This window comes from Balaenoptera musculus, chromosome 17 (assembly GCF_009873245.2).
Source record: "Balaenoptera musculus isolate JJ_BM4_2016_0621 chromosome 17, mBalMus1.pri.v3, whole genome shotgun sequence".
NCBI lineage: Eukaryota > Metazoa > Chordata > Mammalia > Artiodactyla > Balaenopteridae > Balaenoptera > Balaenoptera musculus.
In genome coordinates, this window is record NC_045801.1 from 64,848,524 (window position 1) to 64,864,520 (window position 15,997).

General features: G+C 39.8%; 1 protein-coding gene across 1 annotated transcript in view; it reads left to right on the forward strand.

Moving 5' to 3' along the window:
* EYA1 (EYA transcriptional coactivator and phosphatase 1) overlaps positions 1-15,997 on the forward strand; it is a 158,352-nt gene that overhangs the window by 126,399 nt on the left and 15,956 nt on the right. The window contains exons 13-16 of the mRNA XM_036829798.1: positions 11,817-11,875; positions 11,986-12,146; positions 13,075-13,189; positions 13,316-13,437. Of these exons, the coding sequence (XP_036685693.1) occupies positions 11,817-11,875; positions 11,986-12,146; positions 13,075-13,189; positions 13,316-13,437 (457 nt within the window). The remainder of the gene's footprint in view (positions 1-11,816; positions 11,876-11,985; positions 12,147-13,074; positions 13,190-13,315; positions 13,438-15,997) is intronic.

Consider the following 15,997-nt stretch of genomic DNA (forward strand, 5'->3'; position numbering starts at 1 on the left):
GGCACTTGCCTCTCCCCCCCTCCCCTATTGACACCCATTGGTTTGGGGCACACCAGAGCCCCCATGCTGGAGGAAATTTACCAGATAGGAAAGTTCACACCAGAGTAATGGAGCTTAAGTCATTTACCCTTACCAGAAGTCTTTGTCTTGTAAAAGAAGATTGAAAGGAATGATTTCCACGGGTGGAATTTCAGACCCACTGATACTTGGAAGAGAAGAGAGAACTTTTTGCGTAAGAAAGTGGCCTCCTCTGAGGTCCTCACTCCCCCCATGAGGGGCTGACAGTGAGGGAAGGTGATGATGGCACCTTCCTGAAGCTCATGGGGAACCTATTTTTTTTTTAAGTGCCTATGTCCGTTTCTGCCTACTTTTCTCTCTGGAGTCAGCAATAATTATATGGCAGAGGAAATCAGCCTGGAGAATTTGTATTCACTTATGAACTAAGGATGTTATTCCGAGCTACACATTCTTTTACACAAAACTGATTCTTTTTTACCATTATAAAGTCATCTGGCTATATGATGAAAGTTAACTAAAATTAATAAATTGGTCTCTTTTAAACTTTCAAATCTTACTCCTCACCCCTGCAAAAAAGAGTCACTTAAAAAATCAATTACATTGAAATATGTCCTTAAAAATTGTCCTGACATATGGTTTGCAGTTCAATAAAGAGGAACCGATAGACATGAATGGTAATAAACTGGAACTTCTGTTTGTCGCAAATATTGAATTTTAGAGTGAAAAATTATTTCAGAAAAAAAGAGCTCTCTTATAATATGACCTGTTTAATTATTACAGCTTTAGTTCATTGGTTTATGTGTGATCAAAACAGAAATATTCCACGTAAATGAAAACTTCTAGTTAAATGCTTTGTGAATATATTAGTATGTGATTAATTTTCTTCAAATGGCAGTGAAGGTTAAAAGAAAGTGATTGCAGAAAAGGATAAAAGGTTTCCTGGTTTGGGTATGTTTCCATGCTTATAGCAGCAAGTTTGCAATAAAAAGAATGATTTTTATGAGAATATGGTTATTCACAGCAAGACTAGAGTTGGTGTCACTGTGAAAAATTCTTCTTTGGTAGATACTCTCAGCAGGAATAATAGATCTAAAAGAAAGGCAACAGGAATTACAAAGAACACTGTGGCCAATGACAAATTATGTTTGCAAAATGATGGGCAAACCCACTGAAAACTGAGAAATCAGTTCAGCAGTAAATCAAAGGCTTATTCTTAAGAGTAGTCCTGACATTCCAAAGAATGACATTTATATTAGGTATGTGCTGAGTTGTCCTTTTTTTAAGGCTCTGAATTATTTTTTTGTACCTTGTCAGCCTGTAGTCTTTTATCTTACTACTTGATTTTAAGTTGCATGATATAATTAAAAATATGTGTGATCTTTTAATGAAAAGCTGTATAATACAGTTTGACATATCAAACACTGATGCACTGCCCTATTTTTGTATTTGAAGGTATAAAACATTTTCACTGATTTCTCTGCAAATTTGTAAAATGCCATATCTTCTTACATTAGCTGAACGATAAATGAAGCTGTATATTTGGGCCAAAGCTTTTTATGTATAGTATCATGTGGTAGGGGTATAGAATGCACTGAAATATAGTTTGTGCTATTGCACAAAACATAACTTAAACAAAAAAAGATGGATCTTGTAGCATTAGATATTAGGCATTCACTGTATACCTTTTCATTCACTCTGTGCTTTTTATTCACTTTATTTTTTTATTCACTATATTTTTTAAAAAGTAAAGAAAGTTATGTGTTGATATCATTTGATCAAATGTAATAATATGCCATAATTATCAATTAAATGAATCCATTACTTTTAGAGATACAGTGTTGAACAATTTTAAATAAGCCCATTTTATTTTAAAAGCTCATCTACAATTCTTTCTGGCTTTCATTAGTAAGCCTTCCTTTTCCTCACCCTAAGGTGGAGGGTGTAAATAAAGACAAATATATTTAATATAACCATGTGGTAAAGAAGGTATTCATGGTTAGAAAGAAGGAACTCCAAGCAGAGTGAAACTGACATATTTATTAACACTGTACCACTCTCTAAGAAGGAACCAGCTTCATGTAATTCCTTTGGGATTCTTTGAGCGGCTTGCTGCAGTGGTATTATCATAACATCTTACTTTTAATGAGCACATTTTTAAAGGAATTAATATTATAAGAAAATATTACAAATTTAAAAACATGTTCTCATCTTTTCTTTAATTATTGTTAATAAGAAGCTTGAGAGTCCTGTAATTTTTATTTAGTGATCTTAAATATTTAGTATAACTTCGTACATATACGAAAACGTAGCTTAAGCACTTTATCTTTTGCCTTAATATGCCATCTCCAGGTACTTTCAGTAAAGATTTTATTCTCTAAATTTTTTATGAATATTCATCTAAACAGAATGAGATTGAAATAGTTAATATCTTGCCTTTGTTGAAACTGCTGTAATTCAAATCTTGGGTTTTGAATACAGGTACCTAGGTCTCCTAGCTAAAGTAAACATGATTCTAGTAAAATATCTCTCTCGTTTAGATAATCCCTACAGGATATGGTAACATTAAATATATTAAAATACTGTTTTTCTAAGTAAGAAACAATAATTTAAAACAGCACGTGTCTCCACAAGTTGCATCTTACTACCAAATCTTAAAAATAAATGTTAAAATTCCTCTTATCGGTTTCTGAGATTCAAAATTCTGTTTTTATTTATTTTTTTCCTACTGGCTTCTATAGTTGTGTCATCGTGTTCCTATCAAAACAGATGGGGATATTTAAACATTGACTTAAAATACGCGTTGGCACTGATGCTGTGCTGAGTAGATAGTTTAAAGTGGGAATGTGAAGATAAATTTGTCCAGCTATATTTTAATTCCTTAACTTGGTGTTTTGCAAACTGTCAAACAGAATGATTTCAAAAACTCCCTTTGTTCTTCACCTCCTGTGCCTTAGCCCTGGGTAATCTGCACCCTTTTCTTTTGCAAGGAAGCATTGTAGTGGGAAAGCACAGGCAATCGGCAGGTCACAAGGTGCACCCCAGACAGGCACGACAGGTCCTGCAGCTGAGCGCCAGTCACCGGGCTGCAACCCGGATACCCTTCTTTCCAGGTGGCCCGCGCTGCAGGCTTGCCGCCTGTCCTTGGTGAGGGGCACAGGGACGCAGCAGTTCTATGGCTTTTCATTGCATCCATTTGAAAGTGCAGTGAGGGTTTGGACACACCTTTAGAAAGCACACTACAAGCATATTATTCCCCATCAGTAAGTCTAAATACACAGCACGTTGATCGGACAGCCTCCTTTATAAAGCAAAAGAGCGAAATATGCAAGTAAAACCCTGGTTTCTGCAAATTTCCTAACTCTCAGACAGAATTTCTTTCTTTTTTTAATTGAAGTATATAATTGATTTACAATGTTGCGTTAGTTTCAGGTGTGTAGCAAAGTGACTCAGTTATACATATATATTTTTTTTTCAGATTCTTTTCCATTATAGGTTATTACAAGATATTGAATATAGTTCCCTGTGCTGTACAGTACAGACAGAATTTCTTAACCACTGAGCTCGAGGCGCTAACTCTAATTGTCAGTGAATTAGAAGCAGGATTCTTCACATCTTTGTCATTAATTAACTTGTTTGTTGACCACTCCTTCCCCCTACATAGAACTTCTGAATAACAGAAAATCTCTAGGGATGACCCATTTCACCTTATTTTTCCAACAAAGCTATGCAAATATCTAGGCAGTCGGGAGTTATTTCCAAAAGCCGCCATGGAAATCACTCCCTTAAAACCTCTGTCACTCAAATACTGGTCACCCCGTAATGCCATCAGTACAATTTAGATTTTCTATGAGAAAGAGGATAGTGTGGGCACATCCGCAGGTTGGGGGGGGGGGTGTCTTTTTTTTTTTTTTTTTTTTAAACATTTTCAAGCACTGCTGATCACTTGTTAAAATAAAGCTTTCAGACGATTTGTTTGAGTTGTCTCTAAAGTACTAGAAATACTCCTGTACTCTGTATAATTAAACATTTTCATGTTTAGGAATAAAAGGAAAACTTTCTAGTAACTTGTAGATGTCTAAGGTATCAAGCAAGTATCTGTATTGTTGGAGGGGGGGAGGTCAGAGCAGTGGATGTAACTGCTTGATGACAGACAGGAGGGGAGAGAGAACCCAGGCGTGGTTTCCTTGGCCTTCACCAACTCCAGGGGGTCTCAGTAGGCTCGCTGATGTAGACAATGAAAATAGCTCTTTCTCTGGTGACTCTTTCTTCCTTCCTTCTTTACTTTGTAAAGAAAGTTATTGATACAATTAGTCAGCAGTACGGTGTTCGTTTTCTCATGGTAAATTTGGGAAATGGAGCAAATATCGCTTCAGTCAGCAGAATCGGGGCTTCTGTAACTCAACTTCTCCAAAGACGTGTTTGTAAGAATTTTATATTGTTCCCTTTCATAACATGCAGGACTGCCTCAAAGTCTTCTAAGTGTCTCTGTTTATTCAAAGCCTGCAGGTTTATTTGGAGTTTATGTTTCTAGTGTCGGATTCAGGGGTATAAACGCCTCAACATCCTGGCAATGACGTCACTGTGCTTGGCACAGATAATAAGACCCATTGTAACTGTCTTAATTCTTTTTATTAATTTTCCTAAATGAATGTGAATGGTATGGTGTATTTTTACATAATTGTGGCACAAGTGAAAGGCTTGGGGGGAAAAGTCCAACCACTACGGTATCAAAGCAGAATAAATATTTGCAGAAAAATTCTGCCATAACTTAATATTTTGCATATGAGCCCCTGTACAAAATCGGAGTTATTCCCGGGGCTTGGTCCAAAAGAACATGTCTGTGGCCCGGCCCTGGAAGGCCAGAGATGATGATGGATCAGAAAAAGGTCAGCTTGAGTTGCAGTGCCAAAAATAATGACAGAAGGGACCAAAAAAGGCAGAGTAACAGTGCAACCAGAGTTCTGAGAGAGACTGTGCCTTTGCCGCCTGGCTGTGAGCTGGTACCCCATGTGGCTTTCTTCCTGCTCCCAACCTTCCCTCTCATCTCTGGGACCTGCTCACTAACTGCACAGAGTCCCTGCGCATCTCTAAGTCTAGACCTGGTATTCAGTTCTGCTGCATGTGTTGGCAGTTTTCCCCAGCCACGCATGTGAGCATTTTATAATCCAGCCCCACGAGGGCTGAGATGGCTGCGAACTGAGGGCCGGGAGTAACTGAAGCTTGCTAATTTTATTTATTTTACTGCTCTGTGAGGCACAGGCCATGGAACATAAAGGGAAGCCAGGCGAGGGTAAACTTTGGTCATTTGGTTTGTGGTGTTTATCCAAAGGATGCTCCTAGGAGGCTTTCAGGTAGGACAGAGCCTGTAGGCCAGCACCTGTAGGCTCAATCTCACGCCTCCCTGATCGTTGCCAACTGCCCTCATTCAACTCTACCGTGACTGTGGCCAAAATCCTTGTTCCTGGCTTCAAGGCTCCTATTAGGACATGTGTCCAAGTCACACACCTACGCTCTCACTGCCTACCATTATGCTCTGTCCCCTCCACCCCAGTTCCCACGATGGCTCTCCTTCCGGAACCGTTTCCCTCTGGAGTGCCAATCATTTGGAGACATGGTGGAGAGATGAAGGGGCGGGGCTTGGAGAATGGAGGACCCACATCCGAGCTCCAGGCTGGGAGAGGGGCTGTGGTGACAAACTCTGGACCCAGGTGGGTGTGGGGCAGACGAAGGAGAGGATGTGTCCCGGAGCAGGAGTCCCCTAAACGTGAAACAACGGACGAGGCACCGGGGACCTAGGTCGTGGCCACCACATAGAGTGGGCAGTTGTCTACACTGTGTGAAATCCAGGGATCCCGGGAAGAAACAGTGAATGGGGGTCAAAGACCTGTATAGTGTCTCAGCACTTAGGTTATTTAACTCTTCTGAGTCTTCATTTATTTGCATCTGTAAAATGGGTTATAACATGAAATACTATTTTGTGTTCTACACAAATAACAGTAATTCAACTCAACAAGAAATAGGAGTCTGTGTAAGAGAAAGCGTGGGCCTGCCTCTGCAGGAACTCCACAGAAGTATAAGAAACGACTCAGAGTCGTTCGCCATCACTTTGAGGGAAGGAGGAACACGCTCTCTGTGGGACACGAAGTGTCAACACGGGACACTTTGGTAACCGAATGTCAACGGATGGTGCATCCCTGGTGCTCTAGGACTTCCGAAAAGGGAGGGACTGAGCTCAGGATGGCAACGGTGGGCCAGATGCGTTAGCAATATCTAATTCGGTATTGTGACATTTTCCTAGTGAAGGCTAATCACAACTGTGCCCAGCACTGGCCTGACTCTTCCTTAGAATCTCTTTGTGAGCTGTGGGTATATGTGAAAACTGGTTAACTAAAAATGTTAATTATATATTCCTTTAGGATTGACCTGACACAGAGCCTTTTTGCAAAAATATTGATTTTGACATCCCTTTGGAAAGCTATGAACAACAAATAACTCTTTGCCCACCTCTTGATCCCTTTCCAGTCCCACATTAATTCTCACATCTATAATTTGGGGGGTAAAAGAAACTATGTTCAAGAGCCTTCCCTCTCACCTCTGGGACCTGCTCACTAACTGTACAGAGTCCCTTTGCATCTCTAAGTCTAAGGTACTTCCTAGAGAGAAGGATGGCTTGCCCCAAAAGTGCCACCTTCCCCTACTCCACCTCACAGCCATGCAAAAGTAGAGGACCGGCATTGACAGTCTGGGATCGAAAAGCTGTGTTTTGTTTCTGTTACCACAGCTTCAGCGATTGTGAACCACCTCTAGCTGTCCGCCATGTATCTCTGTATTTGATTACTTTAATCACAAAAGCAACCAGAATAAACAGTGGGCCAGGCTGTCCCTCTCTGATCTGGCAAACTATAATTTCAGTTTTTCAGAGCTCTGCAACCCTCTTGGACTAAACAGAATTCCACCATTCAGCAAGAGGATAGTCCTTTGTTTTTATTTATTTATTTTTTTTTTTGGAAATGTGTACATCTGTACATTCTTTTTTTATACTCTTTTCCATTATGTTTTATCACAGGATATTCAATATAGCTCCCTGTGCTATACATTAGGACCTTGTTGTCTATCCATTCCAAATGTAAGTTTGCATCTACCAACCCAAACTCCCAATCCATCCCTCTCCCTCCCCCCCACCCAACCCCGGGCAACCACAAGTCTGTTCTCCATGTCTATGAGTCTGCCTCTGTTCATTTGTAAATAGGTTCATTTGTGCCGTATTTTAGGTTCCACATATGAGTGATATCATATATTTGTCCTTCTCTTTCTGACTTCATTTAGTATGATAATCTCTGGTTGCATTCATGTTGCTGCAAATGGCATTATTTCATTCCTTTTTATGGCTGAGTAGTATTCCATTGTATATATGTACCACCTCTTCCTTTTCCATTAATCTGTCGATGGACATTTAGGTTGTTTCCGTGTTTTGGCTATTGTGAATAGTGCTGCTATGAACATAGGGGTGCATGTATCTTTTGAATTATAGTATCGTCCAGGTATATTCCCAGGAATGGGACTGCTGGATCATATGGTAATTTTATTTTTAGTTTTCTGAGGAACCTCCATACTGTTCTCCATAGTGGCTGTACCAACTTACATTCCCACCAACAGTGCAGGAGGGTTCCCTTTTCTCCAAGAGGATAGTCCTTTGGATTCCAGGGAGGTTCTGCAGCATTTACCACAAGTGTAATTAACTTAGCACACGTGTAGCTAGTTAAATTAACTTCTGGCCCTCCTGCTAAACTAGGTGCCTTGAGGGCAGGGACTGATAACTTGATGCTACTTCCAAGGCAGAGCCAGCTCCCGCTGTCACCTGCTGGCCCATGTAACTCTTCCCCTCCTGCCTCAGGGTCTTTGAACTTGCTCTTTCCTTGGCCTGCAAAGCTCTTTCCGCAGATACCACCACAGCCTTGCATATTCCCCTCGCCTGCTGTATTTTTTCTCCTTAGCACTTATTACTGTCTGGTTGTACATTTTGCATTTTTTCTTGTTCGGGTGTCTCTCCCAACTAGAATGTTAGTTCCAAGATGGTAAGGATTTTTGTGTTAAGTGGTGTATCCTTAGCATCTAGAACAATACCCAGAACAGTCACCCCTTAATAAATAATCAGACACATGAATAAATAAATGATCACCTTTTTAATCCAAGGCACCCATTAGCCTGCTTGGATGGGTATTGAGTGCAAAGTCTGCCAGGAGTCCAGGAAATCACTACTCTGTGTCCCCAAGTGAGACCCCAAGCCTGACACCCATATATGCTAGGGGTCCCTTAGGCATCTCAAGTCTCAGTAGGACTGATTAATGTGTGAAATATGCTCAATTGGCTGAGCTGGCAGTGGGAGCCCCCTATGTGGATGTCACCCCAAGACTTGGATTCGGTAAGGACATACTCCTTAAAATCCTATCACATACTTTTTGGAAGTTTATTTCAAGAGTACATTTTCAGCACATTCAGTCTTTTGGGAATAAAAACGTATTTTCTCGTGGAATTCTATATATCTGCACTCTGTGTATTAAGCATTAAATTAGGGTTTGTAGGGATATATTTTGGCACGTGAAAATACAGAAAGCTTCCATTATTGTCTTCTGTGTCTACCGGTGGGCGATTTAAACTCTGTTGCTGTTGTTTCAGTGGGTGCAGAGCCCCCTCTGCTCCCCTCCCTCAGTTACCTAATTGTCTCAGTTTATGACGAATTTGGAAACTCAAAGCAACCAAATTCGGAAAGCAAAAATGGAAACCTTCAATTAGGCTCTTAGGAAGACAAACAAAAAGCTAGATGGCTTCTGAAAAGTGGGAGAAGGGGAGCCTCGTCCCCACAGAGGAGACAACTGCACGATATCAGAATGCAGGGAACTGCAGTTTCTAATTTGGGAGTGAAGACACTTAGCACAAGTTCACACGTAACAGGGCTCTGCTGGGAAATGAAATGATCTTTCAGTATCTTAATAGTCTCCATTCTTTAAGGAATTAAAGTTTTTCATAGGTAAGCATCAAAAGTAATATTATAGTTTCTCATTAAATTTTTTTAAAATACACAGCTTATTTCCCAAGACATTTATACCCTTATTTGTAAACTCATACAGAGACTCAGCGGTGATGCATCTTTAATATGTATCTTATCAATGCCAAGTTTGTGCAACATAGTACTTGTCTATTGTTAAGTAAAATGAGCACCCATTCCAAAAACACATTTTACATAGACATTTTAATGATGTTTTAATTCCTAAAAGCGCTAACGAGGCTCTTTTGAAAAATGCGCTTGATTTTTTTAATCTATTATTTTGATTAAAATTGTTCTACAAAAATTCTCCAGCTGAAGAGCAGGATTTCCTTGTTGCCACCACACCACACTTTGCTTTAATCAAATCACCGTGAAGTGAGTTTGGTTATCTGCAGGTAAAAAAGCTGGAAGCTGTTGACACTTAGCGCGAACCAAGATATTGAACAATACTTCAAATGAGGGCCTCAGCCTGGGAACAAAAAGTCTTAAGGAAAGCTGGCAGGAGAAAACAAATACAGGATGTGGATGGACAATAGCCACGGTAGAGTCATCAACAGTCATTAGAAGATAACGGCTGCTCTGTTAGTAATGGAGATTTTCAAGAGCATTAGCTTAAGAAAAGCCTCTTAACACCCTGTTTTTGCAAAGAATTCTTCCCACCCCTAGAGTTAACCTAGTAACTTTAGGTCACCGCTGATTCCTTGAATTAAATTCTTTTTAACATATCTTTTCCTCTTCTAATTTCTCAACTTCCTCCTCCTCTCCGTTCTCTCTCCCAAGAGAGAAAAATCCTCCGTTGCAGCGCTAAGTAAGGCTTTAGGGGTTTTTGTTTGTCTGCGGGGAGTACGCTTTTCTGCATTTGTTTGTGTTGTAACTGACCATGCACCCGAAAAGAGTAGTTTACCAACAACATAATTTTTGTATTTCTGGCTAGATAAATGGCTAGATAGCAGAAAGTCATGATTTAGTAATTCTTTAAACCCAGAATAAGTACGTTGTTGAAAAAACACAACTATCATTCATCTTTCATCCTCCGAATTATGTATAATTAATAACTCTGAGAAGTTTCCAAACATGTTTTGCAGGAATGACCTGTTTTTTTTAAATGTTAAATTCACAGTCCTGCCTGTGAGGCCTCCTAGACTTTTATTCCTTTTTTTCTTATCTGGGGTTACGGACCTCGGGAGAGCAGGGGAGGGTTACAAGGTCAAAGTCCTTTCCTCCTTGGAACTTGCTGCTTGCTGGGAGAGGGTTGCCTGGAAAATAGATGCTTTAGAAAGAAGAGGTTGGGGGGGTCAGGATTTTAATTCTGTTAAGCAACAGCTGGTTTGAGTTTCTTTCCACTTCTATCTCCTGCTCCTTTCCTCACAAATCCATGGAGAGAAAGGAATTTGTTCAGAAGGAACCAGCAACATAAAAATACACCTTCTGTTCCTGTGGTGCTTACCTGTGGTATCTTGTTATACATTGGATGTGAAGCACGAGAGGGACAGATAGGCTAGATTCTATACAATTAACTCTATAGGAAAGATAACCAGAGCTTTAGTCTGAAGAACATTTTAAAATACAGGATGCACGCCTGCAAATTTCTTTAAAAATTTTTTTAACTAAAACTTTTAATGGAAATAAGTGTCAGAACGGCCTCTGGGGTACTTGGAGGCTGACTGCCAAGAGGAGAATCATAACTGAAAACATTAAAGCATGCCAAGTGTGTGTTACTTGTTTCTGGACTAGGGACCGCGTCTGTCTCCAAATTAGTTTGCCTTCATTTGTTCAACAAACGTTGACTGAGTGTCTGCTCTTCCCACAGTGATGCTGGGGGTTGGGGACACAGCAGTAAGATGTGGGCGTACTTATATGTGAGCAGGTGTATCAACATGAACTCGTCCAACTGAGCTTTAACGCACAGTTACACCTCCTATTCTAAACACTTTACACGTGGATTGGGATTTTAATATCAGGTCTGTTCAAATCGTATTATTCTATAATCAACTCATCAATCCGATATTTAAAATGAATATGTAATAATAGTGAAACAATAAAAAAAAAGTTAAAAGGTTTTAAAAACAGTAAAAAAAGCACCTCGTGGTTTGATTATTTTTATTTAGGTTGTGAAGTCTCCCATGCTTTTTTCCTACACACACATACACACACACACACACATACACACACACACAGAGAATAAAACTTGCATCTCTCAAATCAATGGCAAACCAGTAACAGATTTTCTCGTCTGGGCTCCTCCACACGCTGGCCTCAGGCTGTGTTGGTGTGTGGCTCAACAGCAATCAGAGGGCATAATTTCATTGGCAGTTAGCATCAGGTTTAATTTTTCTAGCATGTTAGATTTACCGAAATGTCTGGTTTCAGTTACGCTTCGGCATTGACTGAATCAGCTCGGAGCAGCACGATGTCTTCAGGTACCTGAGGTTTATGGAACACATATGCTAATTGTTTTCAATCACTTTCCTTTCTAAACACAAAAATGTGTTTTCTGAACCTGAATAACAGTAGTCCTTAATGACATTGCTCGTTTCTTATATTGTAAAAGGACCCGAAGTAGGTAAAAATGTCAATTTAACTAGACTGCCACCTACTGATTGCCGTGGTTGGAAAACACTCCAATTAGAGTGTTTGGGCTTTTTTTTTTTTTTCTTAAACAGGCTTGTGTGGATTTTCCCCCCTCCAAAAAATGTAGTTAAATGTAGATGCTTTTTGAAAATTAACATGTATCATTTTAATTGCATTTTAGGAATGTGACCAAGTTCATATAGATGATGTCTCTTCAGATGACAATGGACAAGACCTAAGGTGAGCCCATGAATGGGAAGTGATGGGCTCCATGTTATAGCTTAATTGCTCAGCTTATTAAGATGAACTTTCTGTTTGGTTAACTTTGGGCTTTTCTTGCATCTAAATAGCACATATAACTTTGGAACAGATGGCTTTCCTGCTGCGGCAACCAGCGCTAATTTATGCTTGGCAACCGGCGTGCGGGGCGGTGTAGACTGGATGAGAAAGTTGGCCTTCCGTTACAGACGAGTAAAAGAGATCTACAATACCTACAAAAATAATGTCGGAGGCAAGTGACTATCACCAGTAGGTTACTGGGTTAGTTAAGATAGTCTTGATAAGATGCTCAAAGTACCACACACTTTTACATCACACTTTTTTTGGACAGAATAGCTTTTTTTGAGAGCCGTTTCATCTAACCAGTGATTATTCTGCTGTGACTGAGTGACAGAAGTAACAGACTAGAGCCAGCTGCCCTGGCCAGGCTAGTCTAGTCCTCGCTCCATTGCTTAGTAGTAGTGTGACCTGGAGTAAGTTTCATGACCTCCTGCCTAAAGGACTTAAGACGAATCATAAAGCTCCTTCTACTGGGTAGATGTTTGCATTAGTTTGGATCTTTTGATTGTGGTTCAAAATGGCTTTGGTATGAAAAGGAACATATCGACCTAATGAAAAGTTTAGGTGGTGTTGGTTTCTGGCATGGCTAAATCCAGATGCTCAGATGATGCAGTCAGTAATCTTTGGCCTGTAATTTCCTTTGGAAAATTACCGCCTCCCAAAAGGTGGCAAATGTGCCCACCAGTAGAGCCAGGCTTATATGCTACCAGTTCAGCATCTCCATGGGGTGGAAAGTGTCTTTCCCAATAGATTGAGCAAAAGTTCCAAAACAGCCTTTCACTGGCCAAGCTGAGGACATATGGCTATTCTGGGAGCCAGAGGGTAGGGTCTGCTCTGCTCAAACTTCATGGTTGGAGAAATGGGGGAGAGTAGGCTCCCCAAAAAGAACGTCTATAGCCAGAAGAAGGGTGCTAGGAATGCAAAACCAGTAGATGTTCCCTGCGGTGCTAAATAGTTGTCAAATGAATGATGACGTGAAAAATTGCTTAGTATATTATAAAGCTTGAGGGTAGTATTCGAGTAGTTTCAAATGTTTACTGTTTATAAAGTTGACGAGACACGTTAGTGAGGAAGTAGTTCGTGTGCTTTTAAATCCACAGGTCTGCTTGGTCCAGCTAAGAGGGAAGCCTGGTTGCAGCTGAGGGCCGAGATTGAAGCCCTGACAGACTCCTGGTTGACACTGGCCCTGAAAGCTCTCACACTCATTCACTCCCGGTAAGTTCTCCCCAGGTCACTTCATACAAAGTGCCTTTGCCTGAGAACGAGCTGTGCTTGTTCATTTTGGAGATTTATTTTTCAACTGTCTTTTTTTTTTTCTTCTTCTTCTTTGTATTCTCACAGGACGAACTGTGTTAATATTTTAGTAACAACTACTCAGCTTATCCCAGCATTGGCGAAAGTCCTGCTGTATGGATTAGGAATTGTATTTCCAATAGAAAATATTTACAGTGCAACTAAAATTGGTAAGCTGCTTTTTAATTAATTGATTAATTTAACAGTCAACCCTTTGCTTTCAGGCTAGTAAAAATGAAAGGCAATAAATAGGACTACTTTTTGCAGAATGCTAAATGTCAGAAAACTAGAAGAATGATTTAACCAATTTTATTGTCAAAATTGGCTTTAGATATCAAGAGAAATATAAAGCACAATCCACGTAGTTGAACTCAGAAAATTTTACTTTACTGGCTAACATTAAAACCTACGTGTTTTAGCTATAGTCAACTTAGCATCACTTCTAGATTATTATCTTATTTTTATTCTCTTAGGCAACATCAATGAAAATATTTTATAAGCTAAAACAAGTAGTTGTATAGAAATATACAAAGTAGAAATGAAGTAACTAATAGCAGCTTTAATTAGCTCTAATAATTATTATTACTGGAACTATTTTTTTCACCTTATTTTACAACATGTATAAATGATTGAGTTCCCATTTTTGTTATGGGGATCAAAAAAATTAAATTCTTGCAAGAAGGAAATGTAGTTGGGAAAGAAGATTAATGGGAAATTTAGTTAAGATATAAACCAAGACAAAAGTCATGATAAAAGGAAGACATGGCTCTTTCCTTAGGGAATTCACTAACTCTAGCAGGGGAAGCAGACATCAATATAACTATAATATGACAAAGTAGTATGTAAATAAGCATTTATCAAGTATCTACTAGATGCTCAGAACTGTACTAAACATTTTACATACTAAAGTCAGTCTTTGCAGCCTTTCCATTTTTCAGCTGAGAAAACTAAAGCTCAGAGACTTAAGTGAATTGTTCAAGTTAACAGCTAGTAAAGTTAAGGGTCAAAGTAGATCTCTCTGATTCCAAGGTCCAGCAGACTCCGTTCCACACCCTAAGGGGTCCTACCACTAAGTGCCCAAATGTGCACTTCAATGGGAGAGCATTCACTCCCACCCAGGAGGAGGCAGAGGGCACGTGTCAGTGAAGACTAAAGGGAAGATATGACATTTGAGCTGGGTAGAGAAGGGTAAATAAGAGTTTACTAGGCAGATGGCTAGTGAGAACAAAGTGACAGAGGAATTAAAATGTGTTCCGTGCTGAGGGACTTGTGAGTCGTCCTGGGTGACTAATATGCAATGCCCATGGGGAGCTGATGCTGGAAAGGTAGCCTCGGGTCTTATCATAAGTGGCCTCGTAGGTTGCCCTAATGAGATGAATGTTACGTGAGTGAGTCCTAGGCAAGGAGGCTGAGTATCCTGGTAGGTGGAAAGAAGGTTGTTTCTGGCTAAAGAAAAAGGTGCAAAACAGAGCCCCTATCTATTTGGCTTGTACTTCTCCTTCAAAGAACTTACTAAGTTATCACTAAAAAATTGCTTGTTCAGTTATTTGTTCATAGTCTCCTTGATAACTGAGTCTGTCAGTCTCACTCATCATGGTGGCTGCAGGGCCCAGCACATGGTAGGTACTCAATCAGTGTTGAATGAAATGGGTGAATAAATGGTTGTTTAGGCTGACACAGAGGTTTCTTTTAGGCAACTGGGTCAGTAGTGACACTGTTAGCTGATGGGGAAATCAGGTTTGATGGCAAAGATAATAAGGGCTTGATCTTACCAACGTGAGTTTGAAAAACCTATGGGATATTCAGATAGCCCTGTCAAGTTGGAAATAGTTGGAGTTTGAGAATGACTGATGCCTCCTGAGAAGGGCCAAGGAGAGAATACTGGAAAATACTTATAAAATGAAAGGAGTATACCAAATAGAATTCCTAGTAGCCTAGTAGAACTTGAATTTTTATATGTTGTCATATAAAATAGCAATCAGTTTCCACGAACTCAGGTCTTTATTCTATCTGTATCAATAAAGAGGAATCATTGTGTTTTGTAAACAAGGATCCAAGGGAAAGGTTTATCAGCACATGAAATAAAGAACATATTCCAAATGAGCGCATAATACAGAAGGGATAGCACTTAACTTCCCAGAAGAAAAGAACAATGAGCGTATTACACGTCATGCACATTGAACTTTAATCCCAAATAATTTGAAAATGCGAGGATAATAGGAAATTACAATAACAATCAAGAAAGTATTTTTTTAATGGGCATTTTGTTTGCCATATTGGACTTAACTTTAATTGTTTTCAGTATAGAATAAAAATTCGATTTAAAAACTGTACGGTGGTAGAAATGATCTCAAAACCATTGGTAGAATCACTTTTCCATGATATTTTTAATAAGAACAGTAGGGATTGAAACTCCTGTAAGTTGCTGCTAGTTTTGCCATCAAATGAGATCTAATTTGGGGATCAATGCAGAAAACCATCCAGGAATTTTCCTTGTAGGCCAGGGTTCCCTGCCCCCCACACACAGCAGGAGGTGAGCGGTGAAGGGGGAGCAAAGCATTGCTGGAGTTGCCGCCTGAACCATCCCCATCTCCCCCGGCCCCGACCCCCACCCCCACCCCCACCGGTCCATGGAAAAATTGTCTTCCACAAAACCGGTCCCTAGTGCCAAAAAGGTTGGGGACTTATTTTTAAATAACACTGAGCTTACCTTCCTTTTTTCCATGAAAA